A 24,626-nucleotide genomic window follows, 5' to 3' on the forward strand; every position below is an offset into this window, starting at 1 on the left:
GCCAGCGCCAGCCGTGGCGTCCGCCTCTGCCATTGCCACCAGTATAGGCTCTCTCTGCTGCTGAGGGCCTGAAGTCAGCCAATCATAAACAAGCCAGGGAGCACAGGGTGGAGGATGAGCAGGTGTTCAGACTGAGGCCCAACTTCCCCCTGTGCCAGGTCGGGTCAGCAGACTTCACGTTCTTTACAGCTTGTTAAGGACATAGATAACATCCCGTGCAAACTAAAGTCCTGGCTGGGACCTCCACCATGGCTGCCCTTTTGTTTTTTTATTTCATTATTTTTTCTCCAGAATTCTATGTCCAAGCTCAGGTCTTGACAAGGGCCTTACAAACTGAGCTACTTCCCTGGTTTGAGACATAATTTTTGACATATGATTTAATCACCTCAAACACTTGAGAATGGGGTCGGGCCACTTCCGTGGCTTCTCAGGTAGGATGCCGAGAGCATGAGAAATACGTTTGAAGTTTTCCACAGGCAGAAACATTAAGGTGGTATGTCTTAACCATCTCCAGTACGGCAACGCCATTGTGCACGTACGACTACCTGAGCCTATCTGGAACTCAGAGCAGCATAATTTTAGGGCTGCAGTAAGCCTCAAAGAGAGCTAAGCTAAATCATCCCACATCTTCCAAGTAGAATTTGTCATTGGAATCTTTCATTCTTCAAACCTAAATTCTACCAAACCCATTATGAACCTGGGGTAGGCCAGCCTCCTGGAACGTTCCCTGTCAGCCAGGAGCCAGCTCTCTGGTAAGGTCCCTGTGGAACTGCGCTGTCTTAGTCCTGTGTGGCTCACGTCTTTCTTCCTGCACCACAATTATCTGCCGCTGTGCCCTACTTTCCCGCCAGACATGAGCTCATCAAGAAGACATCGGAACCACACCGAGCTCTTTGATGGCATTCCTGACAGACAGTAGGCCCTCCGAGAACACAGTACTGAGTGTGCACTCAGTAATTTCTGCTAGCCATAAAACATTTTAAGAGAGAGAATGAAAACCCTCTCCAGAAGCATTTTAGGAAGGCTCTGGTTGAGAAGGAAAGCCACAAGAAGAGGGACTGTTTGAGATGTGAGGCACAGTGACGGGCACGTGGAAGTGACAGGCGTGGCTTCTTCACCTTTATGTAACCCAGAGAAGAACAAACGTGACTAGAACATTTACTTCAGTTGTCAATAGCCTGGCTTTCGTGTGAAATCGTTGGGTACCTGAGTGCCATCCCAAACCAGAGACATACAACCATGTATTTTTAATGTCAACAGAGATGGGTAAAAAAATTCACGCATGCCTGGTATGAGTAAGTTTGGGCGACAACACAGCACACACCTCCCAGCAGCCGTCACGAAGAAAACAACCGAAGTGAACGGCCAACTCTACAGAGCGCAATGCCAAGTGTCCCCTTTGCAAGCCCAACTCAGCCTGGAGGTGGCACGTAAGTAAAATGATTGTCTTACCTTGAGGGAATCAAAGCAGGCGATTACTCTTCCGTTTTCAACCTGGCAACTTTTTGGGGGGTGAGCGAATTTGCATTCTTCATCAGAGCGCGAGCATGTTCCTCTCTGGTACTGTCTGCAGACTTCCAGGGTCAGCCACTTGGTGTCTCTCACTGGGGCAACGTTCAAGGCCATGATGAGAAGGACTTTGGATTATGTTCCTTTCTGTTAAATGATGAAATCGATCCAAGTCTCAATGACCCCCAAAGTACTACTGTGGAAACTCCCACATGTAAGTCTGAAGGAAAGTAATGAATTCCTTAATGAAGTCCAATCCAGGGAACAGGGAAGAGACAACTTATCAGCACGCGGTCATTCACCGATCAATAGGCCCCCCTGGAAGACTGCGAGCCACAAGCCAAGCGTGCTCACTGTCATCTCTGGCTCCCAGGGTTCTAGCCTCCTGGCTGTTTTGCTAATACACCTCTCTTTGATAAAGTGACTTCGATTCAATGGCGCTCGTTGGGAAGATATTAGTTCTGATGCTCCCAGCTCTGGGGGATGATGGAAAACACGCCTCTCAGATCTTCGTCTTTGGGCACGATGGTGTTTTCCGTTCCTTTGTCCTTTTTAAACTCTGAAATGACAGGATTAGACAAGTCAGATGACTTTATCCACTCCCAGGGTCAGGGTAAAGCACGTCTGACGAAAACCAACCACCCCATCGAGCAAACACAAAAACCCCACAGGAAGTGAACGCAAGCGTCCGGATAGCTGCCGCCAACAGAAGGGATGCCGCAAAGCACCTTTAAATCACTAACCTGCAAAACCTAAGACATGGACTTGCATCTGAGCTCAGAGGCATCAAATACTTGAACTGTCTACTAAGCTTGGAGCTAGAATTTGTGAAAGTATAGGCTAGACCTCCGAGCTTTCCTGTGTACCATGAGGGAAGGGGAAGGAGAAGGAAGAGGAGGAAGGGGAGGGGACAGAGGCGAGGAAGGCTTCCTAGAAGCACAACTGTGCCGCAGGATGATCTAGGCAGCAGTCCAAGAGTCAGGAGTGACTCAAACAGATGAGTGTGGCAGGCACAATAATTAGGCCCTCTGAAACAATTCCATCTAATGTGCTTAATCACCACACAGTGTATTAGAATTGTGCTTCCCAATTAATTTCACATTTAGGCCATTGATTTTATTGTTGGGAATGCTATAAACAACTGTATGGATGTGTCTCTCCTACGAAATGGAGATGGATACTATTTTGGATAAAGCATGGGTTCTCTATTCCACGAGTTCTTTCGAGTTTATGGAGATGTGACGTTGGAGTGGGTAAATGGGTCCTCCTGAACTCCCGGAACCGGGCTCTCTGAACTCTGACTACTACTCATACTACTCACTTCTGCTGCTTGCTTGGTGCCTGTCTTCCCTGCAGCCTGTTGTTAGGGAAGGGCAATGCTTTGTACCCGCTTCCCAGGTGCCTTGGTTCACGGTCTCGATTAGGATCTCAAGAAGCGCTCGTCGACCAATGGAGCTTAGAACAGGATGAATGCAAGTCAACGTGAATCAAGTTCAGCTAAGTTTTAATCGAGACACAACCTAACAGAATCCTCTCCAGGCTGGCAAGGCGGGTCAGCAGGTAAAGGCATTGGCTGCTGAGCATCGTCTCTGGGACCCATATTGTGCAAGGAAAGAACTGACTTCTAAGAATTCTTGTTTGACTCCCACACACTGTTCACAAACAAAGTTTAAAAATTTGTAAATTTTTTTAAAAAAGTTCTTTTGTATTTAGAACGTAAAGATTAAAAAGTGTATCTACGACAATATCATAAGTTAAAGTGTGGATGTCTAAGGTGAGCAGATTCCAGTTGCTTTAATTTCCCAAGGATTATGAAATTAATAACATTAAAAATCGGACATTAACAAGGTAAACATGAATAAAAGACTATAGCCTGCAAACTGACCATTTGCAGAAACTGTAGGTGACATCAACCGCCACACACATCAGATCAGTCTTGTTCTTCTACAAGTCACAGCTAAGGGCGTGTCATGAAGAAGGGAATAGACCAGTCATGCTGACCCCTTAAGGGGGTTTCTACCAATGGCATGCCACTCACGTGACATTACCATAAACTTAGGATGGGGCTTGAAAGTTCCCACGGCAAACCAAGCCAATCAGACTTTCTTGCAGTTGGGGCTTTTCCTTTCTGGAGAAAGCTGCTGTATGTCTCTTCGCGGCAGAGACCGCGATGGCGTCCTGTACGGTTACCTGACTTCTCCCGGGAGGGTGGGAACTGCGTTTTCCACCCCACATTTCTCTCATTTGTCTGTGAAAATACTTGCATGGGCGATGTACGTGTGTGCACTGAAGGAAACGGGCAAGGATGAAAGCCGTGACACATAGCTCACTTCAATTAAAATATTTGAGGGAGCCAAGCAGGTTCCCACTTGTCTGCTTGGCAGTGTCTGTTCGCAACATCAAGTAGCTTAGGCGAGGGAGCTTAAGAAGATGAGTTTAATAACCAAATTTACTCGGCATCAGGTTTCCCCAGCTAGCCTGGACCTGGAGCTTCATTACCTCCACGCCACCGCCAAACCTGGCGGAGAACAAAGGGTTGGGGAAGCAAGAGCTAAGGAAACGTTTCTGCTCTCAAGCAGAGGGGCTTCTGTGATAAAGGACCTCAGACACTGTTCTAGACACATTTCGTCCATGCTCAGGAAACATTGTATAAAGCCCTCAAGCCCTAGGCACGCTACAAAGTAACAAAGATGGGGTACATGCTGTCCTCAAAGGCAGCAGAGTCCTCCGCAGGCTTCATAGGTAGGACGGAAACAGGCAAACCCAGGCACTTCTGCACAGATGGCAAGAACAGAGACCCAGCGATCTTTATTCATGGAAGCCACACACGGTGATGCTCTCGGTTCAGAGAAAGGATTCCCACTTAAGAGTTATGATAAAGCAACCAGAATTTGGGTTTCCAAATTATCATGACAAACTAGCCTCCAAAAATATTTATTCCCATTGACCAACGGAACAGGACGTATTTATGGATTGACCAATGGAACAGGACGTATTTATGGAGTATAACCAATGTTTTGCAACAAGTACAAAGTATTAAACAAGTTATCTACCATATGTGTAATTTGAATTACTTTCTTGCTTTTTGGGTGAGAACACATCTACTGCCAGCCATTTTCAAGAACTTGGTACTGAATTTTTAAATCTTTTGATCAACTTTTCCCATTGACCCATTCTATAGTCCCTGGTTAATACAACCCTTCTTTTGGTTCCTAGGGGTTGTTTTTTTTTTTTTTGCAGGAGGAGGGGTGAAGACTCCACATATAATTTTTTAAGATTCTGTACATAAATATTAGATATAAACTTGTTTAAGAACAGGATTGGCAAGCTTTCGATGACAACGAAATAAAGTTACTTTACGTTAAAGCAAGGGGGTGTGCACCTAACAGGAACACGCTGCTGTTGTTAGTCTGTTAATCGATCTGCACATGCATCCGTCGACCCAGCATGCTCTCTTTCCCTAGCCTAGAGATTATGTCACTAGTGGCACCACCTTTTTACACTGTCACAAGCGGACACAAGCAAGAAGCTGTAGGACCCTGGAAGACACGACAGCCTGGGCTAGGTTTGGCATAGGCCATCATAACTGATGAGCCACGATGACACCAGAGAGTGGAGGAGACCAAGGGACCAGGCTGGCCTGAGTCCACACGCAGACCTAACACAACACTGGATCTGCTAAGCTGCACGCTGCTGGAAGAGCAGATACGCACTGGGCTGTGCTGTCCAACATGGGAGCCACCTCACTGTGGGTATACAACTATTGAGATATTTCATCCTTCCCAAACTGACCCTCGATCCAGCTACTGGAAAATGCTCAAGTATGACTGGGCCGCGTTGAGTATAAGCCCCCTTTCTCAAGCTGTAAACTTTATGAAATCTGAATACACACTGCACGTGTCCAGAAGAAGCTTGACCATGCAAAGCGAGGTGTGCGCTGGTGGACCGTACACTGAGCTCAGAGACGATAGGAAAAGGAGACACGATCGGGGTGACATCTCGTTAGTGAACTGGGTGTTCATTGCATGGCAAATGGCTACTTTGACTCCACTGTGTCACCGGTGTCCCTGATTTTCTGTCTTTGGGAAGTCAACTTCTCTGAAAGCCACTTTCTTCCGTGTCCCCAGCAGTGATTTGGGGAGCAACACACTGTCTTGTAGATGATAAATGACTGCACAGGTCACCGGGCCCCTATCAGTCCTCAAGCCTCGTCCTTTATTTTTAAGCAAATGTTGTTACTTCTTACCTTACACGAACAGTAAATACTGATAACACTATAAAAACCGACTCACCCCACTGTCCCCCACCACAGTGAAAACTCTTACGGAATTTGCTTTGTGTATAGACTACATTTGGGCTGTTGTTTTAGAATCTGTTGAATTCAGCTAAGCACCAGGTCTGTAGAAAATGCGTTCTATAAATGTTTGTTGAATGAACTCCTTCTCCTCCTCCAATGAACATCTGCATTTTAATACAGACCCAATTCAAGGGCACAGGAATAAGGTTCTGACAGGGTCACCTGGCTATGACCTACAGGGATATTCCAGCAGGTGCCTGATTTATTCTGCTGTTGTCAAGCAGACTGGGGTGGGTAGCTGCCCCAGTGATGAAAAACCCAGCCTCAACCCCTGCTGTCCTCAGCCCAGTGACTTCCCAAGTGCAGGGAGTGCCTGAGCCAGCAGCACTGTACCCCTGATGCAGATTCCTGGGTCCTCCAGAGATCCTACCTTGGAAGCCAGCAATTTGCTTGACCAGGCCTCTGGAGTGACCAGTGTTGCAAGCTTGAGAGCCACCCTGACCAGTATCCCTTGCTGCGTTATTCGGGAGGGCAAAGGAACAAAGATGGCTGATTCAGGTCACCAGCAGGGTGTCTTGTGTGTTCACAGAATCCCACAGAAGCAGCTCAGGAGGAGGAGGATTCTCTGGTGGCTATGTATCTGACCAGTCAAAACAAAGCGAAGCTAGATGAGCAGAGGTACCCAGGAAACCAGTTCCAGGGGAGTGTTCTGGGAGAAGGGTTCAGACCGACATGCTCAGCTCAGGGGCTTTCAAACTACAGGCCTTTGAGGGAGGGTGGGCTCCCTTTGTAAAGGACTTTCGTCTGGTGCCCCTTGGTGGTGCGGTGGTCGGAGAGAAAGGACTATTTTGTGAGGCGCGTGCACACCTCTTTTAATCCCAATACCCAGGCTTGCTATCTTTAAAGGAAAGACTAGCTCAAAGTTCAAAGCCAAACAGCTTTCTATAGTACTTCTTGAAATTCGGAAGGCCTTTCCATTCAACTCTACACACCAATGTCAACTATTTTTAGGGTCCTTTCCTCACACGGCACTTCCATTTTTCAGAGTTTATTTCAAGCTCTTCTATGTGTTAGCGTCTCAGAGAGCTGTGACTCTGGACCTTATAAAAGAATTTGCTGCTGAGGTCTCTGACAATCGCTGAATTATGCAGCCCAGTAAGTTCGGAATGCCTGGCCCTTCGCTGTGGGAGCGGAGGAGGTGGCTGGCTTCCCCGGGGCTCCACACCCTCTCTGACAAGCCCAGGCTGAGGACCCCCCAGGTGTCCCTGCACAGCAGCCATCACTTTGTGGGTAATTTGCACATTTCTGAAGGGAAAAACATCAATCATGTCCAATCTTGAGGCTGCGACTGATCAAAATTTAAGACAGCCCGAAGGGAAACTGCTGTGTGCAAAGGCACAGCCTTCCCGCGCTCTCCTGGTCACCTGGGCTGCCTGAGCTGGCTGCCAGGCGAGGCCTCCTGCTGCAGTGATTAAAGGATCCTGCAAAACAAACCGGTTCTGAGTCAGACAGCGAGGACTCATTAGCCAAGGAGTCACTCACGGACGAGGACGCCTTTAATTTTATTTTGCATACATCTAATTACAGTGAGGAGCTCTTGTCTCTTTGACTTCCTAGTTCTCATTTTACAATCTTTGGGTTTCCCATTCTTAACATTTAAATTCTTAAAATATGGACTTTGTTTTTTGAGCCTAGAGCTCACACTGACCTTCCTGCCTCAGGCTCCTCCAAGCGGCTGGGGGTTACAGGTGATATCACTCTGGGCTTTCCACGGGTTGTGGTGGAGGCGGTAAGCAGGGGTGGTCTTTAAGACACACTTACTCTTTAGCCTGGGCTAGCCTGGTATATGCTAAATAGCCCAAACTGACCTTGAACTCTGGCAATTCCCCTGCCTCAGTCCGCTAGGACTGGAATTACAGGCTATGCCATGGCACATGACTTATATACATAAATAAAATAATTTTTCCTTCCTGGGCGTAGCTCGTTATCTGAGCATCCCTGCCCCCGCCCCCCGACTGTTTAGAACAGCTCAGGGTGAGCACCCTCCACTGATTGACCAATGAATCAGCCACATCCCCAGCCTCTCTGGTGCAGACACAGTGACTGGGGACCAGCTGAAGCACCAGGGTTGAGGAGTGGGGTGCAATAGCGTCCAGTCATCACTGCCTTGAGGAAGAGATGTCAAACCAGCTCAGAGGACCAAGAGGCAGGCTGTAGTGACAGAGACAGACCAAGGAAAGAAAGCACCCAACCGTCTCTTCACAGAAATAAGAAGGACAGCCATCATGGTTATCACCAAAAAGATTTGTTCTTCCAAACTCCTTCAAATTGTTTTTATTAAAAATTATCTATAAAATGGTGCCCTGAAAGTTAAAGGGGTGAAAACAGACTTTGCGAGCCCGGCTTCTAGTCTTTCCTCCCAGGTATCTGTGCGACAGACCGATCCCTGTGAGCTGGCTGATCAAGGGGATGGTAACACATAATCCATAAATATCTGCGGTAATACAACATAATTAGTAGTATAATGCAGGGACTCTCTATGGCAGCTGCTCTGTTTCATCTATATTCTGCAGAGATAACTGCATTAAGTGTCAGTTTTAAATTTCCAAGCTGCCTTAGTATCACTGACGTCTTTAAGAATGAGGCAGCTTTATAAACTGAGGCAAGGCTGTGCTTTAACTTGTTGGGAATGCCACCAGAAAGTACTGGGAGTTTTGGAAAACCATGTTATTGGGCGTAATTGTGTCCGTAACTAGATGCTGCACAGACAGACACACAGTGATAGGTGGAGAGGGTTTGTGTCACTACCAGCCTCGGAAGTCGATTGTGTGTGTGTGTGCGCGTGCGTGCATGCACGTGTGTGCGTGTCTGAAGAACAATGATTGTGTGTGTGTGTGTGTGTGTGTGTGTGTGTGGACATTTACCTGATGGGGGATATGACCCCTGGAACCCCTTCTCTAATGTGAGCTCCAGAAACCTTTTCAAGCTCCCGGAAGCTCTCGTGCTGAGTGGGGACGGAGTTCTGACTGTCATTGGTTCTATTTCGCACGCTACTCAGTTCATTGGAACACGCTTCCTGATATACTGAAGGAAATGAGTCGGAGACCCCCAAGGTCACCAATAGGTCAGCATCATCCACGACACAGGCGATATAGGAGAAGATTCTCAGCTAATTTTTTTCTCCCCAATGTGTGCCGTGTCTTAAAGTATAAGCGTAAAAGTCATAAAATCCAGGGTTCGTGTTCATATGTGAACATTTCCCATCCACTTTCATGGCCAGTTCCAGGAATGCACACAGACAGAAATCCCGTCTTTAATTAGAAAAGAGAAAAATTCTAAATATACTCCTAAACCCACAGCCAGATAGAATACATTCAGCACATAGCTGTATTCAAACTGTGGTTGTTTTCCCATTGTGTTTTCTGTCCAAGTGTAATTCAGTTAGGAGACGCCGGTGTTGGAAGAAAAGCAACTGTATTAGATATCATTCAAGTGTGACATGGGATTTGTCTCCTGGGTGGCCAGGAACTCATGGCAGAATCCAGACAGGGTCATGGTGGAAGCCCAAATTCCTCTGTTTGAATGCCCACTCCTTCCCTGGCACAGTCTGCCATGGACAATTCTCCCTAGCTGACATTTGACCTTCCCTCCCTCCCTCCCTCCCTCTCCTCCCTCCCTCCCTCCCTCCCTCCCTCCCTCCCTCCTTCCGTCCCTCCCTCCTTTCTTCCCTCCCTGTTGACACCAGTCTAATGGCCACTTCATCTGCCTACTGTCATGGTTTTGGGTCTGCCGTAACCCTCCTGTTCTGAACTTTTCTCCTTATCTGGTGGTGCTCTTTTGACAGACTGTGGGGCCTCTTGATTGGCTCCCCAGGCTGCTGTGATGCAAACAGACGGCCCACACGCTATTGGCATCCTTAAATGAGATTTACTACGCCTTCACCACCAAGGTGCATTGAAATGCTTCTGAAACCATTTGCCAAAATAATCACCTTCTTCCTTAAGCTGCTGGTGTCTGGTATTGCAGGTACAGTAGGGAAAAGGGAATTAACACATTTACGGAACCTAGGACTCCCCTTTGACCTACTTTTAATATGAGCAAGCAGAAGGGATCCCTCACACGGCCAATCCAATGGACATACATTAAAACAGTCAATGTATTGCCATGCCTATTGACAATTGCGCTATCAAGGGCACATATGTACTAGAGGATGGTAGGGAACGGATGTCTGCACAGAGACGGCATGTGTGTGCTGCACACAGAAACGGGTTGGCTCTACCATGACCATGCCATGGCTTTTCAAAGCTGCCCTGATGTTAGATGGGACCTTGGGCAGTTCTGAGTCTGGAACCCCAGGGTTGCTCACAGTAGTAAAAGGAGAAATTTGGAGAGCACATAGTGTGTGTGTGTGTGTGTGTGTGTGTGTGCACATGCACACGTGCACATGCGCACATGCATGCACACACCCACACACCCACAGCACTTGTCCGAATAAAGCTCCCAAGCAGTTAGGGAACACACTTCCGTTTATCCAGTGGTGGTTGCTGTAGTCTATGACAATTCGATTACACCAAGGCAGCCTAGAATTAAATCTTGCTGTAAACAGATGAAGCAGAGCTGAGAGCTCAGCTCTGTCACCAGGAAGAGACTTCTTACAGTACGTGACTGGCAGAACATTTAGAGGCCAGGAAAGTCCATGGCAGTCCTTCACAGAGTCATGTCCATCACAAGACATCAAAATCTGTTGGCTCGTGTCCACTAAGTTCCAGAGATATGCCCTAAGTTTCCACAGTGCACTTTGAGTGGGGGCGGTCCTCATCCAGAACAGGGTCATGGGGTCTTGCGATGCCCAAGTATCCTTGAACTGGCTTGGTGCACTGGAGGAGTGAGCAGAGAGGACCTCAAATAGTGCCAGAAAAAGAAAGACAAGACTTAGGTTGGGGGAACTACATAGAGAAGCAAATCTCCAAACATTTCCCTGGAAGAGTTTGCAAGAGGTAGGGATCTGGCCAAACGCTAGAGCAACGGTTGAAGAGGAAAGGAAAAACCCGGGTGAAATGCCACGGTAATTACGGACGGCAAAGAGAGGCCACAAAGAAAGGCTGTTAGAAACTCATTAGCGAGCAGCAACCTTTCGGGATGTAAGAGAAAAGAAAGAGATGAGGCAAAGAGAACTCCGAACTCCGAAGTGTGTTCTCTGTGTGGGGAGAAGGACTTGATGCTGTGCCCTAGGAGAAGTGTCAGTCAGGAAGTCGTGGCCATTCAGAAATGGGATACAGAAGTCATGGTCATTGATGTGAGCATGAGGTGGAATCCAAGTTCCTCAGGCCCTGGGATGGCTAAGACATGCACACTCACCGAGTGAGAGCAAGGGCAAGGCAGACTTGTGTCTCTAGGAGACTAAAGGACCACTTAAACAGGATAAGGCACAGTCTGCTTTGCTTCTTAGAGGTGGCAGAGGTAAGAAGCACCAGGCAAATGACGGAAAAGGAAAAAAACACAAGAGACAGAAAACTCCTCTGAATCATCCAGCATGAAGGGAGAAGGAGGCAGACCGCTAAGGAGAGGCTGGATGTCTGCCCCTGCAAGGACATCAGGGGATGCGTGTGGACAGCTGTTAACAGCGAGGTGCTCCTGATTCTCCGGGTGGCAGAGGAAGACACAACCCTGGGGTACTTGGTGGCAGAGGGACACAGGGACCCAGCAGAGGGAATGTCCCATGCTTTCTGCACTGTTGGATGAGATTTGGGCAGCCCAGAGAAACAGAAGGATGGAGAGAACACACAGAGGAGGGGCCTCCTCAACTCACCTTCCCAGGCTCTTTAGGTGGAAGGAAGGAAATAGGAAAAAGCTTGGGGAGCTGGTGGGTGGAGGGGGGAGCTGGTGGTGGAGGGGGAGCAGGTGAGCTACCTATGACCTGAAGAGGGAGGAGCAAAGAAGTCACTGGTTCCTGAGATGACAGGATCCTCCCTCACGGGTGGAAAGAGAGCAGCCTGGAGCCACACAACTGGAAAATCAACTCTAGGCGCGAGCTCTCTCACAGCCCTGCCATTTCAGCCAGGTAAACTGTCCACCTGCCACACAGGCGGGGTGGGAAGGGGGACTGGGTCCTCAGATGCTGCCTAACGTGAGAATACGGGCTTTCGGCGGTATTGTAACGTGAGAGGAAAGCAGAGGCAGAGATAGCAGCTGCGTCAGAAAATGGAGCTTTTGTGGAAAGGCAGGACCTGCTCCTGGATGGAGGACTGTGGTCTTGTCACTTTCTTTACCACGGCATAAGGAAGGCACACATTTCTAAGGCTAAGGGCTTTACTACATACAGTGTACAGTAATAAAAAAGTCCAGAGGTCTAGGGAGATTAGTGTGCAGGACGCAGCAGCCGAGGCAAGCGGCAAGGCTGTTCTCCCCGGAGTAGAAACTGTGCAGACATCATAGGAACCCATAAACATCTCCATGTGTGCATACGTGTGGCTGTGGACATGCTGAGCCACAGCCATGAGTGAAGCCAGAACTGGGTGTGGCTGATATAGTTCGACACACCGCTATCAGACACGTTCAGAAAACAGAAGGGTCGGTTGGCTTCCCTTCTACGCACTAAGGTGCAGTAAGAGATACAGGCAAGTGTCACCAAGAGAAAGGCAAGATGGAGGAAGTGCAGTGTGCAGCCGACTCAGAGGTTACCTGGGTAACAGCTCTCACCCTGGGGTAAGCATATTTAACGGTGAGATAAGACCAGGTAGAGCGTTTAAAACAAATATTTACCCAGCATCATTTGCGATAAGATTTTTTCAGGTGGAAGGTAATAAGGATGAGATCTATCACAGAGTAGTTCATGCCTGGTGGCCTGTGCTAACTGGAAGAGAAAGAAGCATGTGGAAGCCAGAAGGGCTGGAACACAAGCAGAACCCACCAGGCCTCCGCGTAAGCACATCTCTATCCAGTTTCATGGAGTTAAACTCCCTGTCAATCTCTATGGCTTTAGACAGTGGTTTCTTCCAGACATCTATTCTCTCTGCTCCTCTCTCTCTCTTTTGTCCTTCTCTTCCTCTCCCAGGAACCCTGCATATGATACACAGATGGGCAACGTGGATGCCATCTTCTTAGAAGACTCAGTATCTGGCCGTTCTCCATCACCCAAACACCTTTACTTCTCTCCTGGGCTTCTTGGTGCTATTATCTTCCAAGCCATCTCCCGACACTACTTCCCAGCCCACCTCGACAAACAAACCAGCACAAAGGAATCTAGTCAGAAATGGGGGCAGATCGGCTCACCTCTCTGTGTCCCTGGATGTCACAGTCAAGAGCCTTACAAAGGTCTGCAAGGACCGTCATGGTTGGTCCCACGGCTTCTCTGAACACCATCTACAATGACCTTTGTGATTGGTCCTACAGTTTCTCTGATAATCTCTCTCCCTGCTTCCTTCCTTCCAGCCATTCTGGCCTTCGTCTCAGTCCTCGGGTAACCAGACACATCCTGCCTCCAAGCTCCAGCCCCACGGGTCCTTCTGCTGGGAATACTCTCGGAGACAGCCATGCCTTGGAGGTCACCCTACAGGGAAGGCTTGTCTGATGTAATACTGCATCAGTCACCCCTGCTCACGCTGGCTCACCTGTTAGTGTTCAGTGTGCACAGTTATTTCACAGCTGGAGTGGAGCAGCTGTGGGAATGGGACAGGGTCTGTGTGCATCCCCTGACATCTAGCAACACATCTGACTCTGGGACACAGGGAACACGGGACACATCCCTGCTGAATGGGGACTGAGCAGATGAATGGGCAAACACACAGCTGGACAGACGCCAGAGCTCACGGTCTGCGCCCGACCTTACGGAGCGCTTTGCTCCATCTTCATGATAGGACCTGAAACAGTCCTCAGCCGCTGTTCTTGCTATTATTTCTGCTCCCCAGGAATCCAGTTTCTGAGCTTTAAGAAGAAGGGGGCTTGGCAGTTTCTAAAGCCACTTCTGTCCTTCAAGTTCTGTGGCTGTTCGGTGACTGGCAAGGCTGATTTAAGGAGAAATGTATTTTTAGGGACTCTTGTGAAAAATCTTATCAACTCGGCTGTGTTTGGCCTAGATTTGTGAGCCGGCCCTTTGAGCCATGGGATCTAATGGGAGCATATGTCATGGGAAGGGGGATATTTGCAGAGCGCAGACGTGAGAGGGTGGCACGGAAAAGGGGGTGAGGAGGGGAGTGGAGGTAGCTGATGCTGTTCCTCTTACACTCAGCAGCTAAGGAGGGTTAGGAAGGAAGAAGGCTAAGAGGACTGGGCAGTCTGTCCCTCAACGGCACGAGGGACGCGGGTCCAGGGAACCGGCACCTCACTGGTGGAATTATCCCTCCTCCCATTTCCTCCCTCTCACCAACACAGGATACAGGCCATTTCTGCTTCCTAAGCCCTGAACGGTGGCCATTTCAGTCTTCCTTGTGCAGTGGAGGGAGCTGTTGAGGGTGCAGATCTGGGGAGGGCTTCGGAATGTCAAGGGCAGTGGTGCTGGTGCTTTGGGTTGTCTGGGGAGTGGCCGTTGAGTCTTTCCCAAGCCCATCTGACTTACGAGCAGAACCCAGGAGTTCAGGGGCAACAGGAAGACACTGATTGACAATTGCTTTACAAAGACTTAGTTTTACAGCGATTTCACGCAACTCTAGAAGAAGGGACATGAAAAGTCAATTTCCAGCCATACTTCGGTTAATTGCCATTGACATGGAGTGACTCACACCACAAGAATGAAGTGGGCTACAGAGATGGTTTGAGCCAACAGTTGGTCTTATCTTCAAGGAAAATAAGTAGATAAATACTGAAACCAGCAACCAGTATTTACTGTATTTCAAGCCTAAGCTCTGAGGAATAAAATGACCCAGGCAATTGTGTATAATCTACAACACACATGGGCAATGCAAGATGACATCAGTGTTCACTGCAGTGGGCACCTCTCTCTCCCTTTCCTTGGGTACAGCTCCTTTTGTTGCTTTCCTCAGAGCCCAGTCCCCACGCAACTCGGCTTCCCTGCTGCTACCACTTGTCATTATTTCTAAGCAACTTCACCCAGTGCTGTGTCACCATGGCAACCATGGGCCAACAGTTTGCAGAGTTCTACTGAGAAGCAGGGAGCAAGGAAGAGACTACAGGCTGCTCTGGCCCTGGTCAGGAGTCACATCTATAGTACCAAACAGGCTTCTTCCCATTTTATGGAAGGGGAAATTGAGGAAACAGGTCAAGTCATGGGTTCAAGCCCCATATTAGGTGCCACATGAGAACACTCTACAATGAAACTATGCCCATGAGTACACCCTACGATGAAGCTGTGCCCATGAGGACACCCTACGATGAAGCTGTGCCCATGAGTACACCCTACGATGAAGCTGTGCTCATGAGTACACCCTACGATGAAGCTGTAGGATGAGTACACCCTACGATGAAGCTGTAGGATAAGTACACCCTTTGATGAAGCTGTAGGATGAGTACACCCTACGATGAAGCTGTGCTCATGAGTACACCCTACGATGAAGCTGTAGGATGAGTACACCTTACGATGAAGCTGTAGGATAAGTACACCCTATGATGAAGCTGTAGGATAAGTACACCTTATGATGAAGCTGTAGGATAAGTACACCTTATGATGAAGCTGTGCCCATGAGTACACCCTATGATGAAGCTCTGCCCATCATTCACACTTATTTCCACTGTGACAGCACCTAGTCTAAGCCCTAGGACAATGCCTGTGAACTAAGAACCCTATAAACTCCAGTATTCTCAGCACAGCCATCTTGGCTCTTTGTCTAACACACAATTAATGCCCAATTGTAAACACTTTGGCTTTTCCAGGCCTACCGGCTCATGGACTCCACTTGGTTATTCCCTCTACCCATGGCACTGTGTTTCTTTTCAAAAGCATCTCCATTTCCCTTTAAGTTTTTTTTTTTAAGAGACACACTGCTGAGCTGGAAAATTAATAACCCGGCATAACCTGTGATACCACCCTCAAGACAAACTCTCAAGTTACTTGTTCATTATTTTCTGAAATGATTTTATCATCCGTGTTCCCATGTGCATACTTCAATTGCTCTTCTAAGCCTGCTTGCTCCTCAAACTGGTCTGACCTCTTTCTCAAGAGAACCAATGGCTTAGAATGAAACCAAAGCTGACAGAGGGAGGTAGAGAGGGAGAAAGATGAGGGAAGGAGGGCAGGAGGGGAGAGACAGAAGGGAAAGAGACAGACAGACAGAGAAAGAGAGAGAAGGGAAAGAAGGGCAAGAAAAAATAGGGAAAGAGAGACACAGAGAGGGGAGGGAGGGAGGGAGGGAAGGAGGGAGGGAGGGAGAATAAGGATCTGAACACCACTTTTCTCCGGTATGCAGATTATTCCATAGCTACTTAGTTAAGTACTTTGGGTATGTATCTGGCCTATTCCCAAACCAAGATGGTTTCAAGTCTATCTCTTTTGGTCATTAGCACATGTGCAAAAGGTCACCGTGCCTTGACCCTTGGTTTTCAGAGTGCGACTCGGCAATCTATCTTTAATTAGCAATGCCACGTGAAGTGACCGTCAGGATTACCACGGAACTCCCCGCGCATGTGAACACGAATACCATGTCGCGTACTGAAATGTGTCTTCTTGGCGTTGATTGGAATAACTCACACTTTAACAAAAGGAAGCCTCTGACGGGAAAGTCGCTGCTTCATTAAACTCACAGTGCTAAGAGTCCAGAGGTCCAGCCATGACCCTGGACAAGACGTCCACCACTGGTCTTCGCTAGCTGTCTCTGCTCTGAGACTTGACTATTGCACTGGTCCGTGAAAGAGTCTGGAAGACCAGTACAAGAGACTGTAGCGTCTGGAGCTCTAGTAGGAAGGCTGCACCACGGTGGATGGAAATTTCGGTTAGGTCACGCATGGGCTCTGCAGTAGCTGGCCAGGATGGAAGTCTCTGCCTGTTTCCACTTTTCCAGTAAGAATGAATCATCGGTTGCAAATGCGCCGTCAGGCTACCAGCTCATCTCTCGGCCACTCGCTGTAACTAGTGCCTCGTTGCTCCCAGCCAGCAAGCATTCCAAACTTTCGCCAACTATGGTTCCAACATTTTTTAATCCATCAGATATAAATATCTATGACCCCAAGCTGGCCCACTGTAAGGGTTCACTGTTCTCTGTTATACGGCTTAGTTTCCCCCGACTCTCCTCCCACACTTGGTCACGCGGGGTGTGTGTGTGAGTCTGTGTGGAGGGTGGATGCTCCACAGAACACTCACTCACTCGGATGTTCTTTTCCTCCACCCCAAACACAGCTCATTAGGTCCAAGGCAGGTTCCAGAGAGAAAAGGCAGCCAGCATTTCTTTCTCCGAAGTGCAGACAGTAATGGCGCTACTCTGCATACACATGACTCCCCTCTGGGAAAACAGCCTTGTTGCCTGTTTGTCAGAAAACGGACAGAGCCGGGAGTTCGAAGTTTTAACTTCCGCACATCACAAACTAGCTGGGAGATCTGAGGCAAGTCACAGTTGCCTTATCAGCCTCAGTTTACCCATGCACAAGTGACGAGTGTGGACAAAGCAGCGGTTGTGAGGTCCGGACATAAACAGCGACAGAGCTGAATGTAAACATTGCCACTTTCAAAAGCATCATGGCACGTCAAGTTGTCGGAAGCCAAAGAGGAAGTCAAATGCCTGGAATGGTGAGTAATCTGAAATGTATCTTCGGTATTTAGCGCCAACAGTGATGGAGCAGAGAGTAAGATGTAGGAGTCTTGTCAATATAAAACGCTCCTTAACCCTTGCAGCCCTGAAGGGGGCAGCGCCTCTGCTCTGCCGGTGCATCAAGAGGAGACACTTGAGAAATACTGATCAGCATGCTATCTATCTGCCTCGGACATGCTAGCAACTGTGCTCCTGCCTCACAGAGGGCGGATCTCCAGGGAGATGCCTGTGACCCGTGGGGATTTGCTGTTAACCCTGAAGCAGAAGCCTGGGTTCATTACGGCTAATAATTCTGTCTGACTCTCTAACCCATCTCAGAGGAGGTGGTAAGGCTGCTTCGGGGCTGAGGGCCTGCAGCAGGCGTGCGAACGATCTGACACGTCAGCGCCACCACCAAGGCCGGGAAACCCATGCACTAATTTATTTAATGAAAAATAAGGAAATCAGCTGTGCGTGCAACTGCAAACCGACGTGCCATGGCTTTCGGTTGTAATTGCACATCTCAGTAAGAGGCATGATTGCTTCCAAAATATCCATCGGACATCTAATTTCCTTTGGAACTTAGACTCTGAGCACAATATAGTAAATTAAAGGGAGATTGAGAACTGTAGAGTATCATTATAATCCTCCAATCTTATGATTCAAAAATAAAGCATGGGGCACGGGGAAAGAAAAATGTCAAAAGGGAAGTTCAAACCAAATGTTTAGATCTCGTAAGTTTTCTGGAGGTGCATTTCAAAGGTACGGCAAACAGCATCGACTCTGTTTCACTGAAACTTTTACAAGCAACACCTTTTGGGCCTAACTTCAGAAGGCTTTTAAGTGCCTTCCCTTCTGACGATTACCACCAAACCCCTCAATCTGCATCTGAAACTTACAGTAGTTCATGTCTCAAAGTTTCCACATACGTGGAAATCGTTCTCAAAGAAAAATCAAAATTATAATCATCATCAAATCTGGAAATGGTTTGTGCTACCTCGCCTCTCCATTGCTGTGATAAACACCACGACCATAAGCAATATGGGAAGGGAAGGGTTGATTTGATTTACATGTTCTAATCCATCATTGAGGGGAACCACAGTGGGCTCAAGGCAGGGACCTGGGGACAGGAACTGAAACAGAAGCCATGAAGGAATGCTGCGTACTGGCTTGCTCCTCCTGGCTTGTACAGCTTGCTTTCTTATACAGTCCAGGCCCAACTGCCTAGGGATGGTGCCGCCCACAGAGGACTGGGCCCTCCCATGCCAGCCAGCAATCAAAAAATGTCTCACAGACAAGCCCACAGGCCGATATGCAGAAAACCAATTCCTTAATTGAGACTTCCACTTCGCAGGTATGTAGATGTCTGTGTTAAGTTGATATAAACTAACCAGCATGTGGCTGAGTTTTACGGAAGTTTTATCTAAATATCTGAATGTTTCTTAGCAGCATTAGCAGTTAAAACTGGGCATGTCTAGAAAACCATTAACTGACACATTAACTAATACATTTTCTAGAGTGCAAGTTTCCAAAAAAAATCTTGCGATCATTTCCGTGTATTAATGCGTATGCTAATGCCGTCTCTAAAGAGGATGTTTTTGTGTCCCTCTTCTATAAAGTCAAAGGCTTTCCTTCAGTAAGAAACTTCACCAACCCGAAACTTGCGGGAATTCTCTCCGTCTGTCTGCACAACATCAGACTTTCTTCAAATGTGAAACTCTGGGGCCCAGGGAGCTGGACCCCCAGTCAGAAATAAACAGCGTCTCTGAATGAAGCCTGCTTTAATTACTCTCTCACAGGTGCCTCTAACCTGTTAGTAGTAATCAGAATATAACAAGAGCTTAATGAGTATGCTTGTTTCTGCTTCATAGCATTTGTTGAACTATGAGAACTTTGGGACAAAAATTATGCAAGCAGAACTACGTGTCTTAACAAGGATGAACCAAGGACTTGTTGGATGGATGGATGGACGGACGGATGGAGAGACACATGAAAAAATGAATCAAAGCAAGGAAGGGCTATTCATCTTTTTGTTTTTTGTGGTTGTTGTTGTTGTTTGTTTGTTTTTTCAAGCAGGGGTTCTCTGTAGTTTTGGAGCCTGTCCTGGGACTCACTCTGTTGCCTAGGCTGGCCTCGAACTCAGAGATCCACCTGTCTCTGCTTCCCAAATAATGGGTCTTAAATATACTACCTGAAACTTTGTTTTTAACATAAAAAATCTAATAAATATACAGTGCTTAAGTAGATTTTAGTTAGCAAGATGAAAAAAAGATCTGCTGCTGGTTGCTATAACTCATTAATAGTCTCTCGAGGACACTTGCAGCCACAGTGGGTTGTAAAATCCAAGCTGCTCACAAATTTCCAGAGGTCTAGAGATAGAGCATTAATATATAATAGAAGCATGCACTGATATGTGGCACAGTTATTGGACAAGGGGAACATGTGATTATCTTCAAATGATGTGACAATAGCCCCAGAAAATCCAAGAGAGTGGAATTTAATCCTCACCCAGAATCGTGGGCTCAGTCAGCTCACAAGAAAGGCGATAACTGAGTAAAGCTGACTGGCGCCAATAGTTTCCCACCAGTCAACAGGCAGAATACGTAATAAAAATCTTTCATTTATAGTAGCTTCATAAAACAGCTGGGAGTGATGCTAACTGAAAAACACAGGGGACAGGCACAGCCGTGAGTAAAGCCGACTTCGGGATGTGAGTGGGATTTGAATAAAGTCGACACAGGTCGACTAGCGTGCTTTTCCTCTCACCCTCCTTTTTCTTTTCGGATTTTTTTCTTGTGGCTACAGGGTTTGCTGCCGTTGCTCTTTTCACATCCCTGGGCTAGAGACCGAACCCAGGGGCTCACCTGTACCAGGCAAGCTCCTTTCCACTGACCCATTTCTCCAGCTTCACCTTTTATTATGTAAAATGGCCAAATGGCTCAGCAGTAAGGGAGCATTTGCTTCTCTTGCTGAGGACCTGACTTGGGTTCCCAGCGTCTGAATTGGACAGCTCACAACTCCAGCTCCAGGGTATCCAGCGCCCTCTTCTGGCCTTTGCTGGTACGCAAACACAGGTGGCACACACAGAGACACACAAATATACACATACGTAAAAATTAATCTAAATCTCAATTAAAACTTTAGTCCCTACTAACCCAAGTTGTAGACTCAGCACCATTTTATTAATGTCTCAGAGATTGTTTCTAGTGTTAGGGCAGACTTGTGTAAGTGTAGGGGGAATGTAAACATTTATTTTGGTATTTCTCTGAAAGAAGAAACAGAGAGCTGAACAGAGATTTCCAAAAAAAAAAAAAAAAAAAAAAAAAAGAAATCACAGTCCATGAGATAAGTCTTGGAACACGAGGATGCTATTTAAAACAATGAAAGCCACCATTTGTTGCTGCTGAAGGGGCAGACATATAAATCAGCGGAATCAACAGGAAATGCCTTTACGACATTCTCTTTTCTGTCTGTGCATGTGTGTACCTGTGCCACGTGCATGTGGGGGTCAGAGCAAGCGTCTGGGAGTTCAGCCTCGCTTCACTGCAGACCCAGGACTTGAACTCAGGCCATCAGGCTTGTATGTAAGCCCTTTTATCCACTAAACCCTCTTACTCCACCCTCAACCAGGAATTTCTCGAACAAAATCTTAGTATACACAAGAACTTAGAATGCAGGATAACAGAAATTATGTGTGGAGAAACAATGCCCAACTCAACAAGTATTACCTGGAAAATTGGAAAACACAAAGAGTAAGTTAGTAAGTAAACTTGTACTACTCCCCATTAAGGGTCACCATCTGATTAGATTAAAAAATGCAATCCAAAAAGGGGGAAATAGGACTCTCTTGCTGAAAACAGGCACACGTGTCCCTCTGAGAATCAAAATGGTTGCAAGCAAATAAGAATGATATAAAAGTCAACGTGAAGCCTCTGATGACAGCAGAAGTCAGCTTGAGCCCTGAGTAGCCCAACTTGACCCACAGTCTGCAGTACGAAGACAACTTTAAGTCTGTTAGGAACCAGGGACAGTTCCAGTCATAACTGAAGTCTCCATGCGTCACTGGTCACAATGGAAGTGCATAACTAAGCTTTGTCTAGGAGCAAGGCAAATCAATCGAGAGCTGGCAGCCCCAGGGTGCCCCTCCAAGTGGAGGTGGTGACAGGAAGGAGGCCCGGCTGAGCTGCATGCTGGCACGGGGTGAAGTGAGGGACCTGGTCAGGGAGACATTATTCCAACAGTATGAAACTCCGAGGCCGTGCTGCGGCCACGCCGCCGTTCTGAAGCTGCTGCCTCGCTGAACTGAATCCAATCACACCAAGGGCGCTACTTTACACCAGAGAGGGAACTCTTACGCATAGGCTGGAAGATGCTGTGTTCTGGCTTGAACAAAGCAGGGGCAGACTTGGGCAAGTCTCTTCTCATTCAACGTGAATGAATGAACCAAACAAAACAAACAGCGAGATACGCCAGGAAGATCTGAAAGGACTGAACGAGGCATTCCACAAACCAAGAGGGGGATCAAGACGGCTGGACAAGGGCTGGTGTTGGGAAAGCAAACTTTAAGAGATTGTGTGTAGCTGCATATTCCCAGATTTCAACGAAGATCAAGGAAGCTGAATTTAGGGGAGATAAGAAGAAGGGGAGGAGCAGGAAAGGGAACAAGAGACTGAGCAAATGTGGCAGCCATTGACATACGGTAAGATAGGGAGGCCACTGACAGAATTCACGTCTGAATTTGGTAGAAAGCACTATCAATATCCAAGTAGAACTCATCAGATCTGGAAATACATGGATTTATGAACTACAGAGAAAAAAGAAAAGGAAGATATTAAGGTAACCCAAGGAAGAAGATGAAGACTTTATCTAAGAATGCTTAAATATTCATGGAGAGAAAACAATGAAATAAAAGAACAAATTAAATGTAAGCAGTGGTTCAAGGGAGTGCTGAGAATGGACATACTAAGCGGTGTGAAAGTCTTGGCCACACCCACGGGTCTGGACTCTCCCAGCCATCATGAGGGCAGTGGGAGATTCATAAAATGACTGAAGCCCTGCGCCCCAGAGCGAGCCACAAATGAGCTGAGTGGGCTCCAGTTCCTCCCTTAGAACACAAAACAGTAGAAGCAATAGCAAACTGGGGGTTTTGAGGGAGAAATATAACAGCCATTACAAAATATTCAACCACATCATAGTTCCCATATGAAAATAAAATACTCCAAGAGATGCAAAGGATTGAAAAGTATAGCAGCTCCTCAAATACACTTTGAGAGGAAAAAAATCAGAAGTTAGAAAAATTAGAAAATCAGAATTTAAGTGCTTGGATTATAATTACAACATAATGTACAAAAATAAGCAATCAGAACCAATCAAATATTAGGTAACAAGAAAAGTTAAAGCAAATATAATCTCAACATACGGAATTATAAGAACAGTATTATTAAGTCTTTAAAAGTGGGTTTTCTAGCAATATAACATAGCAGGTCCAAATACTCAGTCATATTATTTTAAATATATTTTCTTTTGAGGAAAAAGAGGTTTGACCCTCTGAAGGTAAACTGAAAACATAAACAACCTAAAGTAAGAAAAGAATGATAAAATCTCCCCGTTGACCTTGACTCTTACACACGCGTTGCCTCTGCCCGTAAAAGTGAAGAGCACCTTATGTGTTACTAGGACGTCGGAACCATTTCTGGAACGTGGGTGCACCTGCCAGGACATCAGGACATTCTCCAATGAAAGAAGGTGGGAAAACAGAGAAGGCGCACTATGTCACTCAGCCTGGATACCGTTCTATTGAGAGCCACGTTCGCGGAGACATCACGAGAGGCGTATGAAATCTCAGTCTGTTGTCCAAACTGTGTGTCCGAAATTATGTGTTATTGAAGAACAAATCGTGAGGTAAAATACAGCTTCGTATTTAAACAACTCGATGGTAATTTGGATAATTCCCGTTCACAGCCAGTGGGCTGTGGTGGTGGGGCTGGCCAATGTTTAAGAGATCAAATTATATTTAAAAAAGCCATAGAAGAGGAATGACAATGGCTTGCAAATTGGAGCTCCCTAATAATAGCCAAATTTGCATAACACTTTTCATAGGCTTGGCATAAAATGTTAAATTATAACTGCTTATTATTGTTTCTAATAATAAAACATAACTAATGTAAAATTAACCACCCTAAGTGGCAGTCAGAGGGTTACAGCAAGGGCTCTGCCCCGCAAACGCGTGACTGCCTTGGAGCTCACGTGATGTCCGAGGGAAAAGCGGGACTGATTCTAAGAAGAGTCTTATTTCGATTGCATTATTATCTTAGAGCAATGATTAACACAGCGTCTGGTCTCTCACGATTTGTGCAGAGATACTGAGCTACACCCATGATTTGGGGATGGGTGTCCAAGATGTGGGGCGAACACCCAATCTGTGGCATTGAGGGGTGATGCTTCGGCCTATTTGGGGGCTCAACCAAGTACAAGAGCCTCAACCTCAACTACAAAGTACTATGAAGAATAAATTGTTACGGGAAAATAAATGATCGCATGCTAGACTGAGGAGTAATAGACACCAGGAGTCGCTGTCAGGAGGTGTGATTTCAGCCGGGCGGTGGTGGCGCACGCCTTTAATCCCAGCACTCGGGAGGCAGAGGCAGGCGGATCTCTGTGAGTTCGAGACCAGCCTGGTCTACAGAGCTAGTTCCAGGACAGTCTCCAAAGCCACAGAGAAACTCTGTCTCGAAAAAAAAAAAAAAAGGAGGTATTATTCCCACGGAACATAAAACATGTTAGACCAGAACAAGGCTGTGGCACAGCAGAGACAGAAGGTCACAGCATGTGTGGAAGGATTGCACCTCCGAGAAAGTTCTTTTTCTAATTGGACACAATGTCAATTATAGGAAGATCAACTGACTAGCCGATAGATCAAATATTCCTGTCTATAAAGGGATTTAAAATAAAAGTACTGCTAGCTGGTCATTTGTTGACACACGCCTTTAATCCCAGCACTCGGGAGGCAGAGGCAGGCGGATCTCTGTGAGTTCGAGGCCAGCCTGGTCTAATGAGTTTCAGCACAAGCTTCAAAGCAACACAGAGAAACCCTGTCTCGAAAAAACAAACAAACAAACAAACAAAAAGATAAAATAAATAATAAACCA

General features: G+C 46.9%; 1 protein-coding gene across 4 annotated transcripts in view; it reads right to left on the minus strand.

Moving 5' to 3' along the window:
• Mbnl2 (muscleblind like splicing regulator 2) overlaps window positions 1–24,626 on the minus strand; it is a 145,228-nt gene that overhangs the window by 97,207 nt on the left and 23,395 nt on the right. For all 4 annotated transcript variants that reach the window (XM_050150446.1, XM_050150443.1, XM_050150444.1 and 1 more), the window contains exon 2: window positions 1,453–2,068. In XM_050150446.1, coding sequence (XP_050006403.1) covers window positions 1,453–1,626 — 174 coding nt within the window. In that variant the 5' untranslated portion in view covers window positions 1,627–2,068. The remainder of the gene's footprint in view (window positions 1–1,452; window positions 2,069–24,626) is intronic.

Source organism: Alexandromys fortis, unplaced genomic scaffold, assembly GCF_014885135.2.
Source record: "Alexandromys fortis isolate MF-2015 unplaced genomic scaffold, M_Fortis_MF-2015_v1.1 scaffold_66, whole genome shotgun sequence".
Taxonomy (NCBI): domain Eukaryota; kingdom Metazoa; phylum Chordata; class Mammalia; order Rodentia; family Cricetidae; genus Alexandromys; species Alexandromys fortis.